The sequence below is a fragment of the Gobio gobio genome, assembly GCF_949357685.1.
Source record: "Gobio gobio genome assembly, chromosome: 15".
Taxonomy (NCBI): Eukaryota; Metazoa; Chordata; class Actinopteri; order Cypriniformes; family Gobionidae; genus Gobio; species Gobio gobio.
This window is the reverse complement of record NC_137108.1, coordinates 49718687-49738686: the sequence shown is the minus strand read 5'-3', so window position 1 is coordinate 49738686 and position 20000 is coordinate 49718687. Positions and strand designations below refer to the sequence as shown.

The following is a 20000-nucleotide window of genomic DNA, read 5'->3' as shown; positions in this document are numbered from 1 at the left end:
AAAACTATTTACTTATTTACTTACTTGCTTACTTACTCACTCACTTACTTAGTTACTTAATTACTTACTTACTTACTTTCTTATTTACTTACTTATGTACTTACATACTTATTTACTTACTTATTACTTACGTACTTATTTACTTACTTATTACTTACGTACTTATTTACTTACTTATTACTTACGTACTTATTTACTTACTTATTTACTTATTTACTTACTTACATACTTATTTACTTACTTATTACTTACGTACTTATTTACTTACTTATTTACTTACTTATTACTTACGTACTTATTTACGTACTTATTTACTTACTTACTTACTTAATTACTTACTTAGTTAGTTACTTACTTATGTACTTACTTATTTACTTACTTACTTAGTTACTTACTTACTTACGCACTTACTTATTTACTTACCTACTTACTTGCATACTTATTTACTTACTTAGTTACTTACTTACTTACGCACTTACTCACTTAGTTACTTATGTACTTACTTACTTATTACTTACTTACTTACTTACGCACTTACTTATTTACTTACTCACTTACTTAGTTACTTACTTACGTACTTACTTACTTACTTATGTACTTCTTACTTACTTACTTACTTATGTACTTACATACTTAATCATTTACTTATTACTTACTCACGTACTTATTTACTTACTTATTACTTACTTACTTAGTTACTTACTTACGCATTTACTTATTTACTTACTTAGTTAGTTACTTACTCACTTACGCACTTACTTATTTACTTACCTACTTACTTACTTACGTACTTACTTGCATACTTATTTACATACTTAGTTAGTAAACCTTTCCTTTACACTATTGGTGCTGTCACGCGTCAATCATGCGTCTTCCATAATTTTGTCTGGCCCAATCAGACATCAGTGGGCGGAGTTAGTGTAAATAGCCTCTGCCAACAAGGCGGCCTGTTTGCACTCAGTATAAACAGACACTTATATTTTTTGTATCTTTTAAATTGGTTTACTTGTGGCCTTTTGAGCACTTAACTGGGTCTTTGTAGACGTTTAAGAGGCTGTTGTGTCTTGCGATATTGAAGTGTTCAGTTCTGTTTTGATTTTAGAAAATAAATATGTGATTGCTCTCTTCACAAATCAGCAGTTTCTTGTTTTTCACTGGCAGTGAGGACTACTGTCTCTTTGAGCCGACATTCAGTATGTAAAGTACTGTTAAAATTTCAAGTGGTATTGGAACTGGTGACTGGTAATGGAGTCATTTTCACAGTAAGGCATCTCTACTTGTGCTTAAGTATGGGTTTCAGGAACTCTTCACACCTTTGGGCCGCTCAAACAAACAGATTGCGGTGGCATTCAGAGCCGCCCGTGCACTTACTGTCTGTTTGGTGGGTCCTCTTTGGGTTTTGGTGTAAGGACTGAACTTGGGTTTGGCTGGTTTCCCTGCAGCTCTGTCTTTATGGCGTCTGCTGCTGATGTGCTGAGGATAAAAACACAGAAAGTGACACAGATGTGAGGAGCTGACACACACAGTTCACAGATTGACTAACAGCATTTAATGTCATGTAACTTTTCAAAATCAAATGAAAACACCATTTTCACAGCAGATTTTTGAATAAATTAAACAAATTTTTTTTTCTCTGTCACATAGGCTGACAGTTTTTTTTTTCTGGGCAAAACAACTAATCAACCAATGAGATACAAGACTTTGACTATCACTAGTAGTAGACAGCTATTATTGATTATTATGAATTTTTACCCACCAACAATGAAATATTTATAATTATTAAGAAAACAAAAATAAAATAAAAACAAACCAACCACCCATACATCATACAACATCATTAAAATGTATATGTATATATCAATATATGTATTGAACACCTGTTCAATTTCTCATTAATGCAATTATCTAATCAACCAATCACATGGCAGTTGCTTCAATGCATTTAGGGGTGTGGTCCTGGTCAAGACAATCTCCTGAACTCCACACTGAATGTCAGAATGGGAAAGAAAGGTGATTTAAGCCATTTTGAGCGTGGCATGGTTGTTGGTGCCAGACGGGCCGGTCTGAGTATTTCACAATCTGCTCAGTTACTGGGATTTTCACGCACAACCATTTCTAGGGTTTACAAAGAATGGTGTGAAAAGGGAAAAACATCCAGTGTGCGGCAGTCCTGTGGGCGAAAATGCCTTGTTGATGCTAGAGGTCAGAGGAGAATGGGCGGGGGGGATGTTTTCTTGGCACACTTTAGGTCCCTACCGTCCCTTAGTGCCAATTGGGCATGGTTTAAATGCCACGGCCTACCTGAGCATTGTTTCTGACCATGTCCATCCCTTTATGAGCCCCATGTCCCCATCCTCTGATGGCTACTTCCAGCAGGATAATGCTCCATGTCACAAAGCTCCAATCATTTCAAATTGGTTTCTTGAACATGACAATGAGTTCACTGAACTAAAATGGCCCTCACAGTCACCAGATCTCAACCCAATAGAGCATCTTTGGGATGTGGTGGAACGGGAGCTTCGTGCCCTGGATGTGCATCCCACAAATCTCCATCAACTGCAAGATGCTCTCCTATCAATATGGCCAACATTTCTAAAGAATGCTTTCAGCACCTTGTTGAATCAATGCCACGTAGAATTAAGGCAGTTCTGAAGGCGAAAGGGGGTCAAACACAGTATTAGTGTGTGTTCCTAATAATCCTTTAGGTGAGTGTATACATATATAATTGTTAAGTATTTAGAGTTATCATTTATGTACAATTACAGAAATCAGTTGATACTAACATAACTTTTCAAAATAATTAGCATTATAATTATTAATATAATAATACAAATTCTAATAATGTTGCCATCTGTATTGAATAAACCCTGTATAATATTAACCACTGGTTTAAAGCAGGAATAAGAACAGATTATTATTTTTATTAATAAGTAAATTAGTAAACAATATTTCACTAAAACCTTCCATTCCAGGAGAGACAACATCTGTGTTCCATTATAAATTAAATCTCACTAGCAAAATCTGTAGTCAAATGGATTTGTATTTTATAGTGAAGTGAACATTGCCCAAAGCATCACTGCCTCCGCCGGCTCGCCTTCTTCCCATAGTGCACCTGGTGCCATGTGTTCCCCAGGTAAGCCACACACACACACCCGGCCATCCACGCGATGTAGAAGAACACGTGATCATCAGACCAGGCTGCCTTCTTCCATTGCTCTGTGGTCCAGTTCTGATGCTCATGTGCCACTGTTGGTGCTTTGGGCGGGGTCAGGGGTCAGCATGGGCACTGGTCAGCGGCTGTGCCGCCCCATACACAACAAACTGAGATGCTCTGTGTATTCTGAGCCCTTTCTATCAGAACCAGCATTAACTTCTTGAGCAGTTTGAGCTCCAATAGCTCGTCTGTTTGATCGACCACACGGGCCAGACTTCGCTCCACACGTGCATCAATGAGCCTCGGCCGCCCATGAGCCTGTGGCCGGTTCTCCACTGTTCCTTCATGACCCTGTGGCCGGTTCTCCACTGGTCCTTCATGACCCTGTGGCCGGTTCTCCACTGGTCCTTCATGACCCTGTGGCCGGTTCTCCACTGTTCCTCCATGACCCTGTGGCCGGTTCTCCACTGTTCCTCCATGACCCTGTGGCCGGTTCTCCACTGGTCCTCCATGACCCTGTGGCCGGTTTTCCACTGGTCCTCCATGACCCTGTGGCCGGTTCTCCACTGGTCCTCCATGACCCTGTGGCCGGTTTTCCACTGGTCCTTCATGACCCTGTGGCCGGTTCTCCACTGGTCCTTCATGACCCTGTGGCCGGTTCTCCACTGGTCCTTCATGACCCTGTGGCCGGTTCTCCACTGGTCCTCCATGACCCTGTGGCCGGTTCTCCACTGGTCCTTCATGAGCCTGTGGCCGGTTCTCCACTGGTCCTCCATGACCCTGTGGCCGGTTCTCCACTGTTCCTTCCTTGGAGCACTTTTGATAGAGACTGACCACTGCAGACCGGGAACAGCCCACAAGAGCTGCAGTTTTGGAGATGCTCTGACCCAGTCGTCTAACCGTCACAATCTGGCCTAAACTCGCTCAAATCCTTACGCCTGCCCATTTTTTCCTGCTTCTAACACATCAACTCTGAGGAGAAAATGTTCACTTGCTGCCTAATATATCCCACCCACTAACAGGTGATGAAGAGATCATCAGTGTCATTCACTTCATCGGTCATAATGTTATGCCTGATCTGATTTATATATAGGATATTGCAAAATATGCATTATTGAAACATTAAAATATTTTGAGAGTGTACTCGATATATCACTCGATGCTGTTAAACATGATTATTTTAAAACTAAGCTGGGCTGATACCATCGATTAACAGTAGAGCTGACTTTAATGGTTTATAAGTTATCGTTAAAAATGAGTTTCCCTATCAAGAAAATGAATGGAGTTTTTACTTCTGTTGTATGACTGCGCATGCAGATTGGCTGGTCCGGCCCGAAGTACAAGCATTTTTAATGCTCTTTGAGCATAAGAACTTTTATGGGAACTTTTTTTCATGTCATTTAAATGCGAGTGTGACAAACAGTTTTTGAGATTTCAGGATTTCAAGCATATAGGAACAGCTGAGTGAACAGACTTTCCTTGAAAAGGACTTTTCTGTGAAGTGTGTTTCCTGTTTGAGCGTGACAGGTGAATGGCTCGCAGCCTGGTGTGTGCGTCTGGAGCTCACCTGCTTGAGCTGCGTCTCTGAGTTGACGCGCACGTCGCAGGTTTCACAGTGGAATGTCTTGTTCTGCAGGCCCGTGTCTGCTTTAGCGGGAGCAGCCAGCTTGCTCTTCAGCCCAGTCCTGGGGAAGGATTTGATGGAGCCCATCCCGCTCCGAGCCTCCAGCATGGTTTTGTGCTTGGTGCCTGAGGAACAAAACATGGCAGGTTCAAAACATTCATCATCTTAATGATGCACCGTCGCCAGAGAAGGCAAAACCGCGAGGGCTGGACGGGTCTTCACTGGTGATGCGTCTCATTTCCATGTCATGTTTTTGTGGCAACTACTGTAAGTATTAGTACTAGTTATACACTAGCAGTCAAAAGAGACACGTGACTGAATTGATGTTTCTCATCGATCTTTAAAACCTTTTAAACTAGAGGCGTTCGCTTAACTACTTGAAGTTGGTTTACTATGCACATGTTTTTATTCTGTACAAAACTAAAACTGTAATGGATCAAATTGTGAAGAAACCGGTAACCGCCGTGTGACCGCCGGCTTTGGTTTCACAAGTATTTTTATGATTCATTTTCTCCACAAGCATGTTTTAAAAAGCTTCCAAACCATGAACCGAAAACATTTATCAGAAGCAAAAAGAGTTGCAGAACAGGAGAAACGGGTATAAAGGAAGCTCTGGTAGCTGTGTCTTATTTTCTTATCAGTAACTAAAGGTCAGTAAGATGATTTAAAGTCTCTTCTGCTCATCAAGACTGCATTTATATGACAAAAATAGAGTAAAAACAGCAATGATGTGAAATATTATTATAATGTAAATCAGCTGTTCTCTATGTGAATATATAGTAAAGTGTCATTTGTTCCTGTGATCAAAGCTCAATGTTGAAAACATTCATATTTTTGTGGAAACTTTGATAAAAATCTTTTTCAGAAGAACAGCATTTATTTGAAATATAATCTTTTTTAACATTATAACTGTGTTTACAGTCCCTTTTGATCACTTTAATGCATCCTTGATGAATAAAAGTATTCAATTCTCACAAAAAACAAAACAAAAAAACCCTTTGAACAGTAGTTGCCATCCTAATGCAACCTAATTAGCCTGAAAAATGTCCTCGCTTATAGGATTGTGGGTAATGTAGTGCTTCAGTACTTTGACTCTTTGAGTTTCTATTAAAGGGGTGATGGATTGAGAAATCAACTTTCCCTTGAGCCTTTGATATATAAAAGTTCATGGTAATATAAGAATATCCTGTAAGTTTCAGAGCTGAAAATGTCTTTGTTAGTCAAAGAAAAGCTTTTATTGACACCAGGCCCAGAAAACGAGAGATCTCAGAATATGTCGACCATTGACGTCATAGAATGCAGAAGCACCGCCTCAAGCCCCGCCCACCGAGCAATAAACATGCTGGTTCCAGCTCACATGTTTAAGACATTGCGTTTGTTTGCTTCATGTCACCGCAGAATCGATTGTAAACAAGACACAGATGGAGAATGGATTTGCAAACATACTGAGATTAAAACACAATGCTGTGCTTCTGGATCCGACAGGAACGCTGCAACACACTTATGTGAGTAAAACATGTTTTTATATGTGTTAGTATTGCATTGTTACAGATATTTTGAAATCTATTGATTACATACCTTAGCACGCGGTCACAGGCTGGAGAAGCTGTTATTGGTTCATTCGGGATCAGACTTGGACTTGTAACGTTATGGGCCAGGGCTCGGACTTGACTTTTTAAAAAGCCCAACGTCCCCGGGGCTATGTGTTTTTCAGCCTTAAATAGTGAAATAACATTCCTTTCTTGCACGCGCGCGCACATGTGTGAGTGTGTGTGTGTGTACGATTTGCGGTTATATTCACTGATCGGGCGATAACATTCCAGTCAATTGCGGGTGGATGAGAGATGAATCATTGTGTTTGTTTGATAAAGATATTTTGCGAGTCCTGTGAGCGTTTCTCCAGATGCTTTCAAAACAATCCCCACATGTACTGAGAGGAGCTGAAGCTCATTAAATATGCAAATCTTATCCAATCCTAGCTGTGGGCGTTTACTTCCAAGTCTTCAGTGCGGCACGCCCATCAAAACCGAGCGTTTTTCAGAGAGCCTCAAAACCAAGGCAGAAAATAGCCTATTACTGATTCATTATGATGTTTCTGAATGTAAAAACCACACAAACGTCATAAGTTGACCTCAGACAACAGTATAAAACAATAAAAAAGCCAGTTCATGACCCCTTTAAAGTATCAAGAAGCTGTGCATTACAGTCATTTGGATTTCTTACCATGGTAAAATCACTTGATTGACTTATTGCTTTCATAAAACAGCAGCAACAACAATGTGATCAAATATATGAAACAAGGGCCTTTTTAAAAGAGGATTTTACTTCTGTATATCATCGCTGTCGGGTGTCCAAAACCACTACTTTTCAGGAAACAGATAAAACACTGTATTTTTTAATTAATCACAGTGGACCCTATCATACACTCAATGCAATGTGACGCCAGGTGCAATGCAAGTGTTCTTTGCTAGTTTAGGCCCTATCATTTTCACGTCCACGCCTTGTGGCGCCCAATGGGCATAATGATTTATGAATAAAAATTATGAAATATATATATCAGAAGTGAGCATCCCTATTCCCTACTCACTCCCAGAGGTGGACAGTAACTAATTACATTTACTTGAATACTGTACTTAAGTACACTTTTTGAGTATCTGTACTTTACTGAAGTATTATTTTTTAGGGATACTTTTACTTTGACTTCACTACATTTGAAAGACAAATATCGTACTTTTTATTCCACTACATTTCTATCAAGGTGCTCGGAGACGAAAGTCGTTTCTGTAGCAGCTTTGAAAGTCAGTGGATGATTGTTTTTTCTTCTTTAAAAGGTGTTTTTTTTGTTTTTTGTTTTTGCAGACAGCCTATCAGTAATCACTCATGTAGGGTCATGTGAAGTTTCCTAACAATTTTTTGAACACTGATCAGTTTATAGCAAAATGGAAGAAGACGGTTCCTTGGCACAGTGTGTGCACCCATGGCCATACTTAAAAAGTGTGTTTCAGTTTTCTCAAAAGATTAAAGATTAGTTTAGTTGGTATACACTTGATGCATGTCTCATAAAATGTTAAAAAATGTTAATGTCTGGGAGAAAGAGAAGAGTAAACAGTTGGGAGAATATCGGATGCGTATCAGAGTATAGGGTACATGCATTCCCTGAAATGAAATGAAATGACATTTTGCAGGTTGGGATGTCTGTGAAATGAGTTTAAGGTGGTCGTATGCTAGCATGTCGGATGGAGCATCACTGACTGGCTTAAACCACCATGATGACATAGAGTGCATTTATACAACAATGCAACAATAATAAAATAATGCATTGACATACAAAAGAAAATGTACTTTTGATACTTAAGTACATTTAAAAACAAATACTTCTGTACTTTTACTTAAGTAAAAATCTGTTTTTAGAACTTTCACTTGTAACTGAGTAATATTTGACCAGTAGTTTTTTTTTTTTTTTTTTTTTTTTTTTTTTTTTTTTTTTTTTTTTTTTTTTTTTTTCTCTGAGCGCTCGGCATTAAGAACGGTTTGACACACAAGTGCCAACTTTAAGTGGAGTGAGCAGAGGTGGACAAAGTACACAACTCTATTACTTGAGTAAAAGTAAAAGTACTATTTGACCAGTAGTACTTTTACTTTTACTCAAGTAATAGAGTTGTGTACTTTGTCCACCTCTGCTCACTCCACTTAAAGTTGGCACTTGTGTGTCAAACCGTTCTTAATGCCGAGCGCTCAGAGAAGCTCCTCACCGGTGTTATGCGCGTCGAGCTGCGACGCCGAGTTGACGGCCACCTTGCAGAGCGAGCAGTAGAGCAGACGCAGGGCTTTCTCATCCTCCGTCTCTGGGTTCGCTCCGGTGTGGTTCTCCTCCGGTTCAGGCGGGGTGGGCGTGATGGAGCGGCCGTCCTCCCCTCCTGACACTGAGGTAGACTCCGGCTCTGTGGGGTCAGCGCTGGGGCCGGACAGCGGGCCAGAAGAGGGCGATGGAGGGGCCACAGGCGCTCCAGGACTTCCAGCTGTAAAACACAAATGACCTGCTATTGGTGAGTGAAAGATCATGTGACAACACTTTACAGTTTATACAGAGGCACATCTCGTTTTTTGTTTTGGACTCATGTGTTTCATAATGTGAAGCTGTGTGAGAGTGTATATACGTGTATGTATATATATATATTAGGGGTGTAACGGTACACAAAACTGACGGTTCGGTACGTACCTCGGTTTTGAAGTCACGGTTCGGTACGGATTCGGTACAGCAGTTTTACAAAATTGCTTTTTATTAATTTTTATTCAACAGTGGTTTAATGAAAAAAAAATTGTGTCTGTCCTTAAATTAATTCAGTTATAACTAAAAGTTTCTTAAAGATAATGCTGTAAACTATATAGGGATCCCTTACTTACATATTGCTATTAAAGATTAACAACAGAGCCCAAACTATTAGCCTAAATTCAGTTGCTATTTATTTTTAGATATAATAATCAACACTCATAAGCTTCACATAAGGCAGTTTTTGCAGTAACTTCTAAATCGAATTATTATAATTTTTTCTCCAATTTTTTGTTGAAATATAATCATTTAGTGGCTGTAATTTTAATGACAGATTTATTTAAACATACATTAAATAAACAAGACATCACTAACAGGCTAAGTAGTATATAATGAATATATATAGGCTAATATAATGAATATATAGGCTAATATAGTGCATGTATTCAGTGAAAGAGTTAATCTCTCTAACGTTAGTGAACTCACAGCTGTGGACACTGAATGACTTCTGAGGTAAACGTGATTCTACATGACATTGTTTACCAGCTGTTTTATTGTCTTTCCGCGGTTGAATCACCGATGGAGTGATTACACAACATATGATACGTTTCAGTAAGTTGTAATGTATCCTCAACAAGATATTAATTTATATTTATTCTCTTCCTGATCGCGACGCGTTCACTCGCGCGGCGCGCGCTGTCGCTTGCAGTTGAACTGATACACGTCTATCATCACGTCACATTATAGAGCGTTAAAACGACATTTATCGTTTTAATTTCGTGATAAAATGGACTGAATACTCAATATGTTCGTGTGGGAACTAGGATTGAAGTGTGTTCCGCGCTTTAAACAAGCCGACTGTTAACTGTTAAAGATTGCATTCATAACCGTTCGGTACACGCGTGCACCGAACCGAGAGCCTTGTACCGAAACGGTTCAATACGAATACGTGTACCGTTACACCCCTAATATATATATATATGAATTAAGTCAAGTCATCTTTATTTCTCCAGCTCTTTCACACACAGATGCTTCAGAGCAGCTTTACGACAGGAAATTCATTTTGTTTTAGATGAAAAGCTAAAGTAAGTTTTTGATTGATTAATTTCCTTTGTAAAAACTGATTTCAAAATGTAAAAACGCATGTAAAATATATATTGCACAAAATGAAAACAGTAATTTAAATATTATTATTATTATTATAAGTGTGAATCAAAAAATTAAAAGCGCATTTAAAAAACATTATAAGCATGATTTCATCTCTTAAATGTCTTGGTGTGTGTTTTAATCATAATTTAGACTTTTTAAAATCTAATTGCAGCTTTTTATCCCATAATTAGGACTTTAAATCCAAAATTTTGAATTTTTATCTCAGAATTTTTAAAGTCCTAATTTCAACTGTTCATCTCACAATGATTTAACATGTCATATTTTTTTTTATCTAATAATGAGGACTTTTAAAATCATATTTTCAACATTTTATCTTTTAATTATGATTTAACATGTCGTATTTTCGACTTTTTATCTCACTATTATGACTTTTAAAATCATATTTTTGACTTTTTATCTAATAATGAGGACTTTTAAAATCATATTTTCAACATTTTATCTGATAATTATGACTTAGCATGTCGTATTTTTGATTTTTTATCTCACTATTATGACTTTTAAAATCATATTTTTGACTTTTTATCAAATAATGAGGATTTTTAAAATCATATTTTCAACATTTTATCTCTTAATTATGACTATGATAATTGAAATAAGCTGATCATTAATACAGTTGAATATTTAGTGTTAATTAAAAAAATATTTAGTCAATTAAAAAAAAACTATATATTTCATCCTTTGTGTTAAAACTACAATAAAATCAGTTTAGCAATATCTTCAAAAGATTTTACTAATTAACTATTAATAACTAAGAAAAATGTGATTATTAATTTTGAGAAAATATTAATTACAAAAACAAATATATATCTGATAAAATAACACATCTGTTTGATATCAACATACATTTTTAAAATATTGCAAATATTTTTAAAAAACTTAAATAAAAAGTAAATAAAATAAAATAATGAAATCACACAGTATATGTATATACACCGGTATCAGGCATAACATTATGACCGGTGAAGTGAATAACACTGATGATCTCTTCATCACCTGTTAGTGGGTGGGATATATTAGGCAGCAAGTGAACATTTTGTCCTCAAAGTTGATGTGTTAGAGTTGGCCTCCAAATCCCCCAGATCTCAATCCAATCGAGCATCTGTGGGATGTGCGGCAAAAACAAGTCCGATCCATGGAGGCCCCACCTCGCAACTTACAGGACTTAAAGGATCTGCTGCTAAAATCTTGGTGCCAGATACCACAGCACACCTTCAGGGGTCTAGTGGAGTCCATGCCACAATATTAGGTCATAATGTTATGCCTGATTGGAGTATATTAAATAGTTTGTTTTGCTGTTTTCCCCCCAAAATTATCAAATGTAAAAATTAATATAACAAACATAAATCATTATGATGATTAGATTTTCACTGCAAGTTCCAAATATGACTAGAAAAAACATAATGTATGAAATAATGTACCTTATTACCATTTAATCTAAAATTAACATCTGCTGAACAAACAAACAGCAAATACTTTTCTTTCTAACTGAAGCGCATTGCACTGAATGCTATCGAGGAGCAAATACAAATCAGATTTTTCTAATTATATAGGCTCCACGTGATATTGCCCACTGGATGGATGAGTATTGGATTGTGTTTTGGATGAATAAATATGCAGCAGACGCACATAAACACAATCACTGATGTCACTGATGACTTGTCGACCTCTAAAGGCTCCTTCGGTGCCATTCTTAATAATACATGAGCACATTAAAGCTTGTTCAGGCTGCGAGTTTCCCCTCCACTGTTGTGCTCGCTTTGATTTCGAAGACTTCCTTTAAATGTGCTGGAAAACAACTGTGTCAGATATCGAGATCGATGGTGCCACGCGCCAATATCACCAAATGCGCTTGACATCGGAAAATTAATTGCACAGAATAAGATAAAGTGCGGCTGATTTTCCCCAGATGAGGTCTGGCTTTGGCAGGGCGCTCTGATCGATGTCTGAGGGGTCTGGACTCTTTGTACAGTAATAACACAGAGGCTCTCTTCATTTCAGACCCCGGGGACTCAATCGATACTGAATTATGTCGTTCTATTTTGGTGACCCGTTAAGTAGAGTCTCTTATTTACCCCAGAGCTCCTCTTTGCACTGGTGCTTTTCATCTGTAAAGAGGAAGGGACGCAGAAACGAAGACCAATTAGTTTCGCACATACAGTTCGTTGTGTTGTGTAAGAGTCCAGAGTCCTTCATCCATGCTGAAAGGCTCACCAGCTGGCGAAAGGAGATTAGCTGGTTGAGCTGTGGACTGGCAAAATTAGGCATTTCTCTCCCAGCAGAGAAGCATCATTGACCATGACGGCTCGGCACTGAGAACTTCATTTACACTCCAGTTTCTATTAAATCTGCAGCAGCGGCTGCACGGACACTTCAGTCGACTGCAAGGAAGAGCCGGGGACAAAACAAACCCAAAAGAGCTCTTCTGGAAGCTCTACGGACGAGGGTTTGGACTGAAAACGCCACAACAAACCAGTCATAACAGCTGATGCTACAACATGTAATAATTTGGAATATCTAAATTAAATTGAGTTGACTTTTGTCATATTAGAGGTCCTCATACTACAGGGAGTGCAGAATTATTTGGCACGTTGATTTTCTGATCATATTTTTTTTCCAGGCACATTTGACCAATTCCAAACCACAGTAATCCTAATAAATACTATTGATTTAGTATTTAATAATGTATAAGTGATATATAATTGTTCATGAAGGCTGGAAATGAAAATCACCTTATATTCAGGTGTGCAGAATTATTAGGCATGTTTCCTTTTACAGATAAATTGAGCCAAAAAAGAGATTTAACTCACACTGAAAAGTCAAAAAGTATTAAATGCCCATGAGAAGGATGCAATACTAATGCAATACTAGACATTGCAGTTAAGGCATGACCATTGGACAGTGAAATGCTCGTTGGGTCAGCAGGATCTGACAAAAACATGTGGCGGAGAAAAGACACCTGTTAACTGCAAAAGAATGAAGAATTAAGGTGAAGAATTAAGGGTGAAACCATCAGGAACCCTTTAGTCTCCAGCGCCACCATTTTCCAGAGCTGCAGTTAGGTAAAGAATCCTAAAAAATGACCCCCACTAGATAAGAATCATAAGCTGAAGTGTTGTAAAATACATGAAGAAGGTTTTTTTTATAGGCTTTATGGACAGATAGGTTGAGAGTGACTCTTGAAGGACCAGCACCACATCCTCTAGTACCACTGTTTGAAGAATTCATCTTCCAGAATCTGGCAGTACGTTTTGGGAGTTCATTTTAGTCCATCCTGAAGTCCGTTTTGCAGAGATGGACTAAAAATGAACTCCCAAAATAATTCTAATAATTCTGCACTCCCTGTATAACCAGGGGCGTTTCTAGGATTTTCATTTTAGGGGGGCTCAGCCCCCAGTGAGGATATGGAAAAAAAAATGGTGAGACTTTAGTTCACACTATTAACTAGTAGCTTATTAGTATGCATGTTAGTATATTGGTTGTTTATTATTACTTATAAAGCAAATATTAATGCCTTATTCTGCATGACCATATTGTACATCCCTTAATCATACAATATATTCAGGATTATAATCACTGAGATCCCAAATGTGAGGTTAGGGTGGTTTGGGGGAGCATGGCTCCTCGAGAAAATTATGATTTCTATGATCTACATATGTGCATTTTAAGATGTTCTGAACGCAAAAAAATTTGATAACAATAGCTTGAAAACCATGTCAGTGGGCAGATATGACTGATAAAGTTTTTCCATTTTTGTCAGTGAAGACAGTAAACATATGTTTAACTGATATTTATGATTTATGAATCATTTTTGTAGACATGTTAATTTACTGAAGGCTAACAGGAAAGCTAAGCAAATATAATATGCACACATACTTATCTTATGCCCAATACAGGCTGAAAAAAGTTGAGCTTTTTTATTTACTGAGAGCTACACATGGAATTATTAAATTAACAATATGCACACATTTTTTACTAATATTACTTTGTTAATTAAATTATAAATGACATTGCATAGGCCTATTTCAAATCAAAATGGCAAAAATAGACAAAAGTTTATTAATTTGCCTGAATATTTTTGTCATTTGTTTAATATTTCTGGCTTAAAGAAGCAGCTGTCAAATATGAAATGTTTAGTTTAGCTACACATCTCTCACTTGACGTCGAGTCGCGCTGCTAAAATTCGCGCTCAGCCTCAGCAGCTTCTGTGAACATAAAGCCCGCCTACTCTGATTTGATTGGTTTTCTCAGATATTTTGACATTGACGAGCGGTGACAGACCAATGAGGCTCAGATCAACACACACACCTCTGCTTCTGACGTGCGGTCTGCTCGACGCCGCTGCGGATTGAAGAACACGCGGATTAAAAGACGGGACGAAGCCGAAGCCGAAGCCTCCCGCCAGTTTCATATGTTTGAAAGGTTAATCACACATTTTTTCAGGGGGGCTGGAAGTTAAAGCCCCCCTAAAAAGGGCCTAGTGACGCCCATGACTATAAGAATAGGGTTGGGAATCGTGAGAAATTTTCCGGTTCCGGTTCCGGTTCCGCCTAACGATTCCGGTTCCGATTCCGGTTCCATTAAAATTATTAAACAAATAGTGGTAAAGGAAAAAGGCACAATACGCAACTCAAACAATCCATTTTGTGTTTATTACTTGCTCTAAAATTTATTTACAGGTTGGCAATGTCAAAAAAGTCCTGTACTGTACATATATTACAGTATTAATTAAGCCATTCTTGCAACACATTTTTTTTCAAATGAACACCTCTGAAATTGTCTTATTACATTTTATCTCTCTGTCTCTGAATAAAACCAAGTTATAAATTATATTTATTAGTTATATTTATTAATAAGTTATATATTAATTTAATAGTAATTTAGTTATTCAGTGAACTTGTAAATAATAAATTGCAATTCAGCATTACAAAGGTAATTGTGCCTAAACGCTTACCTAAACCATGGTGACTCAACGGTTGACAAATATATATATATATATGCCTTTCACTATAAATCTGGTATAAGCCCTGTGGCACTCTGTGCTGTAGCAAATGTTTTGTCAAATTGCTAGTGCAGCCTCCTTTGCATGTTATTAACTTTTCACGTGTTACATTTTGCTTCATTATCATTCATTCTTTGGAAATGAATCCATACTTGTGACTTTCTCTTCGCCATGCTGGTGGTCAACGAGAAAATATCTGACGCAAAACCGTAAATGTGTAGCGCGAGGGCTTTCAGTGCTGAACTGCGTTGCCCTCCTGGAAGCGGCAGGCAACGTAATTAATATTCATGATGAGGTGAGCCAGGGTTGCCAGGTTTTCACAACAAAACCCGCACAATTGCACAATCGTTTCACCCCGCGGACATGAAACACAGCCCGCGGCAACAGTGGAAAACGGGAAAGCGGGAAAATCACGGAGTTGGCAACACTGGCTGTCACTCGCTATGAAAGGATACGCTTCCAGCGCTTCGCACACACATTGCACCAGAACCGTTTTCGGAACCGAAACTTAGGAATTTCGCGCGGTTCTGGTATTTTTCAAAAATCAGTTTCGGTTCTGCATAAGAACCGGTTCTCGGTTCCCAACCCTATATAAGAATATCCTGTACATTTCAGAACTGAAAACTTCCTTGTTAGTCCAAAAACGGCTTTTATTGTAACCAAGCCCAGAGATCGACTTGTTGTGGAATGAGCCTGTCATAGACCGCCTCTGCAGAAGAAGATCAACGCCCACTTCATCGTCTCAACTTTGGCCCCGCCCACTGGAGTGTTAGTGAGATGATGAGGAGAGACGAACAGACTAAAAATAATATTCCCTTCCAAAGGATCCTAATGCTTGGAATTAGCTTATGTTCAACAATGTGAGTGTCTCAGTTGAGCATTATTTCTTTACTGAAGTCTCACAGCAGCCAATCACAGCAGTGGGCGTTTACACTGAAGTCTCACAGCAGCCAATCACAGCAGTGGGCGTTTACACTGAAGTCTCACAGCAGCCAATCACAGCAGTGGGCGTTTACACTGAAGTCTCACAGCAGCCAATCACAGCAGTGGGCGTTTACACTGAAGTCTCACAGCAGCCACTCACAGCAGCCAATCACAGCAGTGGGCGTTTACACTGAAGTCTCACAGCAGCCACTCACAGCAGCCAATCACAGCAGTGGGCGTTTACACTGAAGTCTCACAGCAGCCACTCACAGCAGCCAATCACAGCAGTGGGCGTTTACACTGAAGTCTCACAACAGCCAATCACAGCAGTGGGCGTTTACACTGAAGTCTCACAGCAGCCAATCACAGCACTGGGCGTTTACATTGAAGTCTCACAGCAGCCAATCACAGCAATGGGGCGTTTACACTGAAGTCTCACAGCAGCCAATCACAGCAGTGGGCGTTTACACTGAAGTCTCACAGCAGCCAATCACAGCAGTGGGCGTTTACACTGAAGTCTCACAGCAGCCAATCACAGCAGTGGGCGTTTACACTGAAGTCTCACAGCAGCCAATCATAGCAGTGGGCGTTTACACTGAAGTCTCACAGCAGCCAATCACAGCACTGGGCGTTTACATTGAAGTCTCACAGCAGCCAATCACAGCAGTGGGGCGTTTACACTGAAGTCTCACAGCAGCCAATCACAGCAGTGGGCGTTTACACTGAAGTCTCACAGCAGCCAATCACAGCAGTGGGCGTTTACACTGAAGTCTCACAGCAGTCAATCACAGCAGTGGGCGTTTACACTGAAGTCTCACAGCAGCCAATCACAGCAATGGGGCGTTTACACTGAAGTCTCACAGCAGCCACTCACAGCAGCCAATCACAGCAGTGGGCGTTTACACTGAAGTCTCACAACAGCCGATCACAGCAGTGGGCGTTTACACTGAAGTCTCACAGCAGCCAATCACAGCAGTGGGCGTTTACACTGAAGTCTCACAGCAGCCAATCACAGCAATGGGGCGTTTACACTGAAGTCTCACAGCAGCCAATCACAGCAGTGGGCGTTTACACTGAAGTCTCACAGCAGCCAATCACAGCAGTGGGCGTTTACACTGAAGTCTCACAGCAGCCAATCACAGCAGTGGGCGTTTACACTGAAGTCTCACAGCAGCCAATCATAGCAGTGGGCGTTTACACTGAAGTCTCACAGCAGCCAATCACAGCACTGGGCGTTTACATTGAAGTCTCACAGCAGCCAATCACAGCAGTGGGGCGTTTACACTGAAGTCTCACAGCAGCCAATCACAGCAGTGGGCGTTTACACTGAAGTCTCACAGCAGTCAATCACAGCAGTGGGCGTTTACACTGAAGTCTTACAGCAGCCAATCACAGCAGTGGGGCGTTTACACTGAAGTCTCACAGCAGCCAATCACAGCAATAGGGCGTTTACACTGAAGTCTCACAGCAGCCAATCACAGCAATGGGGCGTTTACACTGAAGTCTCACAGCAGCCAATCACAGCAGTGGGCGTTAACACTGAAGTCTCACAGCAGCCAATCATAGCAGTGGGCGTTTACACTGAAGTCTCACAGCAGCCAATCACAGCAGTGGGCGTTTACACTAAAGTCTCACAGCAGCCAATCACAGCAGTGGGGCGTTTACACTGAAGTCTCACAGCAGCCAATCACAGCAGTGGGCGTTTACACTGAAGTCTCACAGCAGCCAATCACAGCAGTGGGGCGTTTACACTGAAGTCTCACAGCAGCCAATCACAGCAGTGGGCGTTTACACTGAAGTCTCACAGACGCGCCCCTTCAAACAGAGCATTGAAATCAGCGGCTAAAATCAGGGTTTTATTTCTAAATTATGACAATTGTTGTTGTAAAAATCATACTAATATTATAAATGCACCCCAGGAAACATAAAACAATAAAACAATGCAGTTCATGACCCCTTTAAAACATGATCAATTTCAGCAAACACTGTTATTTTAGTTTACAATGATAGTAATTAGCTTTTATTTTTTATATATATATTTTTATATTTTCAGTTCTCGTTTTGGTTTAAGTTTTAGTAATGTTGTTATGTGCGTTTGTCATTTTTATTAGTTTTTTTAAATATATATTTTTATAAATATTTTCTTTTAGTAATTCAGTAAACCAGTCAGTATATATTTTTTATCTATATTTATATTTAATGCAATTTTATTTCAGTTTTTTTTAAGCTACTGTAAACATTTTTCATATAGTTTTTATGAGTTAACAATAACAGCACTGATTAGTAAACACATACACACGGTGTCAAGATGTTCAAGGAAGAGCACATCATCTGGAGAGAATTGTCCTATTTTAAGCAGGAGTGTGAATCACAGGTCATTTAACCAATTATGAATCAGATAAATGACTCCAGTTGGTACTTTTGAGGAAACCCTTCAGATAAATGGTCATAATTATATACTAAACAAACACTATTTGTGGTAACATTTCAGACAAGAAGAGATTGGGATTAAAAATAACCAAGATTACAAACTCACAAGCCAACTAAAAAACACTTATTTTGCGTTAGCGCTAAAGATTGACTGACAGCAGTGGATGGATACCCTGGTCTTACCAGACTCTCGTCCATTTCATTTGTTCAGAGAGTCTGGCCGCTCTCCATTGACAAGCGTTCACTTCCTTGAAGGCGGGAACTCTGTTGAAGTTTAAAACTATTGGATCTGCCCAGAGCCGCTCTGGATCTGCCATAACCAATCGCTAACATTTGGCCGTTCGCCTCTGTTTCTCACATGGAAGTCCGTAAAAATAACTGTGCAGCACCTCAGAGATAAAACCTAAACCTCGTGCATTGGGATTGTGATTTATTCCCAGTGGAGAGTTTTGTGATGGGGAACGGCTGCTCACGTGGTCCAGAACATGATTGTGCTGTAAATAAAATATCATATGCTTGGCATGATAAGAATAAATACTGCTGTAAATAACGGCCCAATTCAAATGTTTACGTGCTTTTCTTCCTTTTATTGTTTGAGCGGTGATGAAATATATTGCTCTTGAAAACACTCGCCAGCATTTAAAGAAATACAAGTCTAGAAATGCATCCAATGACAGCGAAGCGCAACCGTACGGTGCTCTGCAGGGGCCAAAAAGGATATAAACAGTGAATTTTGAAGTGATATATTCTTGAAAACTCAGAGATGTGGATTCGGACGGCAGTTAAATGACCACATGACCTGGTGTTTGTCTAAAGCAGTCGGTCATTTGGCCGGGGATTTTTACGCGCGTGGTGGGAGACGGACGGCAATAAAATCACTGACTAGCCGCTGTAAATGATGACAACACCTCCTGACCCGTCTGAATAGGGCTTCAGCGACTCCTTCACCACTAAAGGAGCGAGCTGGAAAATCTAACTTTTCCCGGGACACAACATCATGGCCACCAACAAAACTCAGCAAAGATTGTTCTTGCTCCGGCTATAACTTCTGGATATTTGGCAGCGGTGCCACAACGGACCGAATGGCTTCGCTCGCATCTTTTCTCCACCGCCATTACTAAACTACAACTCAAACTAGCGCACAACATCAGCGTCATCGCTCTCAGACACTCCCTCTGTTCGCTGATTGGACCGGTTAAAATTTTTTCGGAGAAAACCTAAGAATATACCGCAGTCCCAGACGGAGAACTGAAGGAAAATGAAAATTGAGAGGAAGTACATAGGAGGGCGGAGCCAGGCTAGTGGATGGAGGCCCCGCCTTCCAAAAAGCACAGTGTGCTCTGATTGGTCGCTGCAGTGTTAATTTTGACAGCAAATTTTGATTTAGTTTTAGTCATAGTCTTTTGACTAAAATGCCATTTAGTTTTAG

The 20000-nt window shown here is 39.5% G+C and overlaps 1 protein-coding gene across 4 annotated transcripts in view; it reads right to left on the bottom strand.

Annotated features, from left to right (window-relative positions):
- Positions 1-20000, bottom strand: part of znf385d (zinc finger protein 385D) — a 134290-nt gene that overhangs the window by 3425 nt on the left and 110865 nt on the right. For 2 of the 4 annotated variants that reach the window (XM_079836767.1, XM_079836768.1), the window contains 3 exons: positions 8531-8797; positions 4722-4903; positions 1372-1473 (listed from right to left, as the gene is read on the bottom strand). In XM_079836767.1, coding sequence (XP_079692893.1) covers positions 1372-1473; positions 4722-4903; positions 8531-8797 — 551 coding nt within the window. Of the gene's footprint in view, positions 1-1371; positions 1474-4721; positions 4904-8530; positions 8816-20000 lie in introns of all 4 variants that reach the window. The other 2 variants (XM_079836766.1, XM_079836765.1) reach the window with 1 other exon arrangement.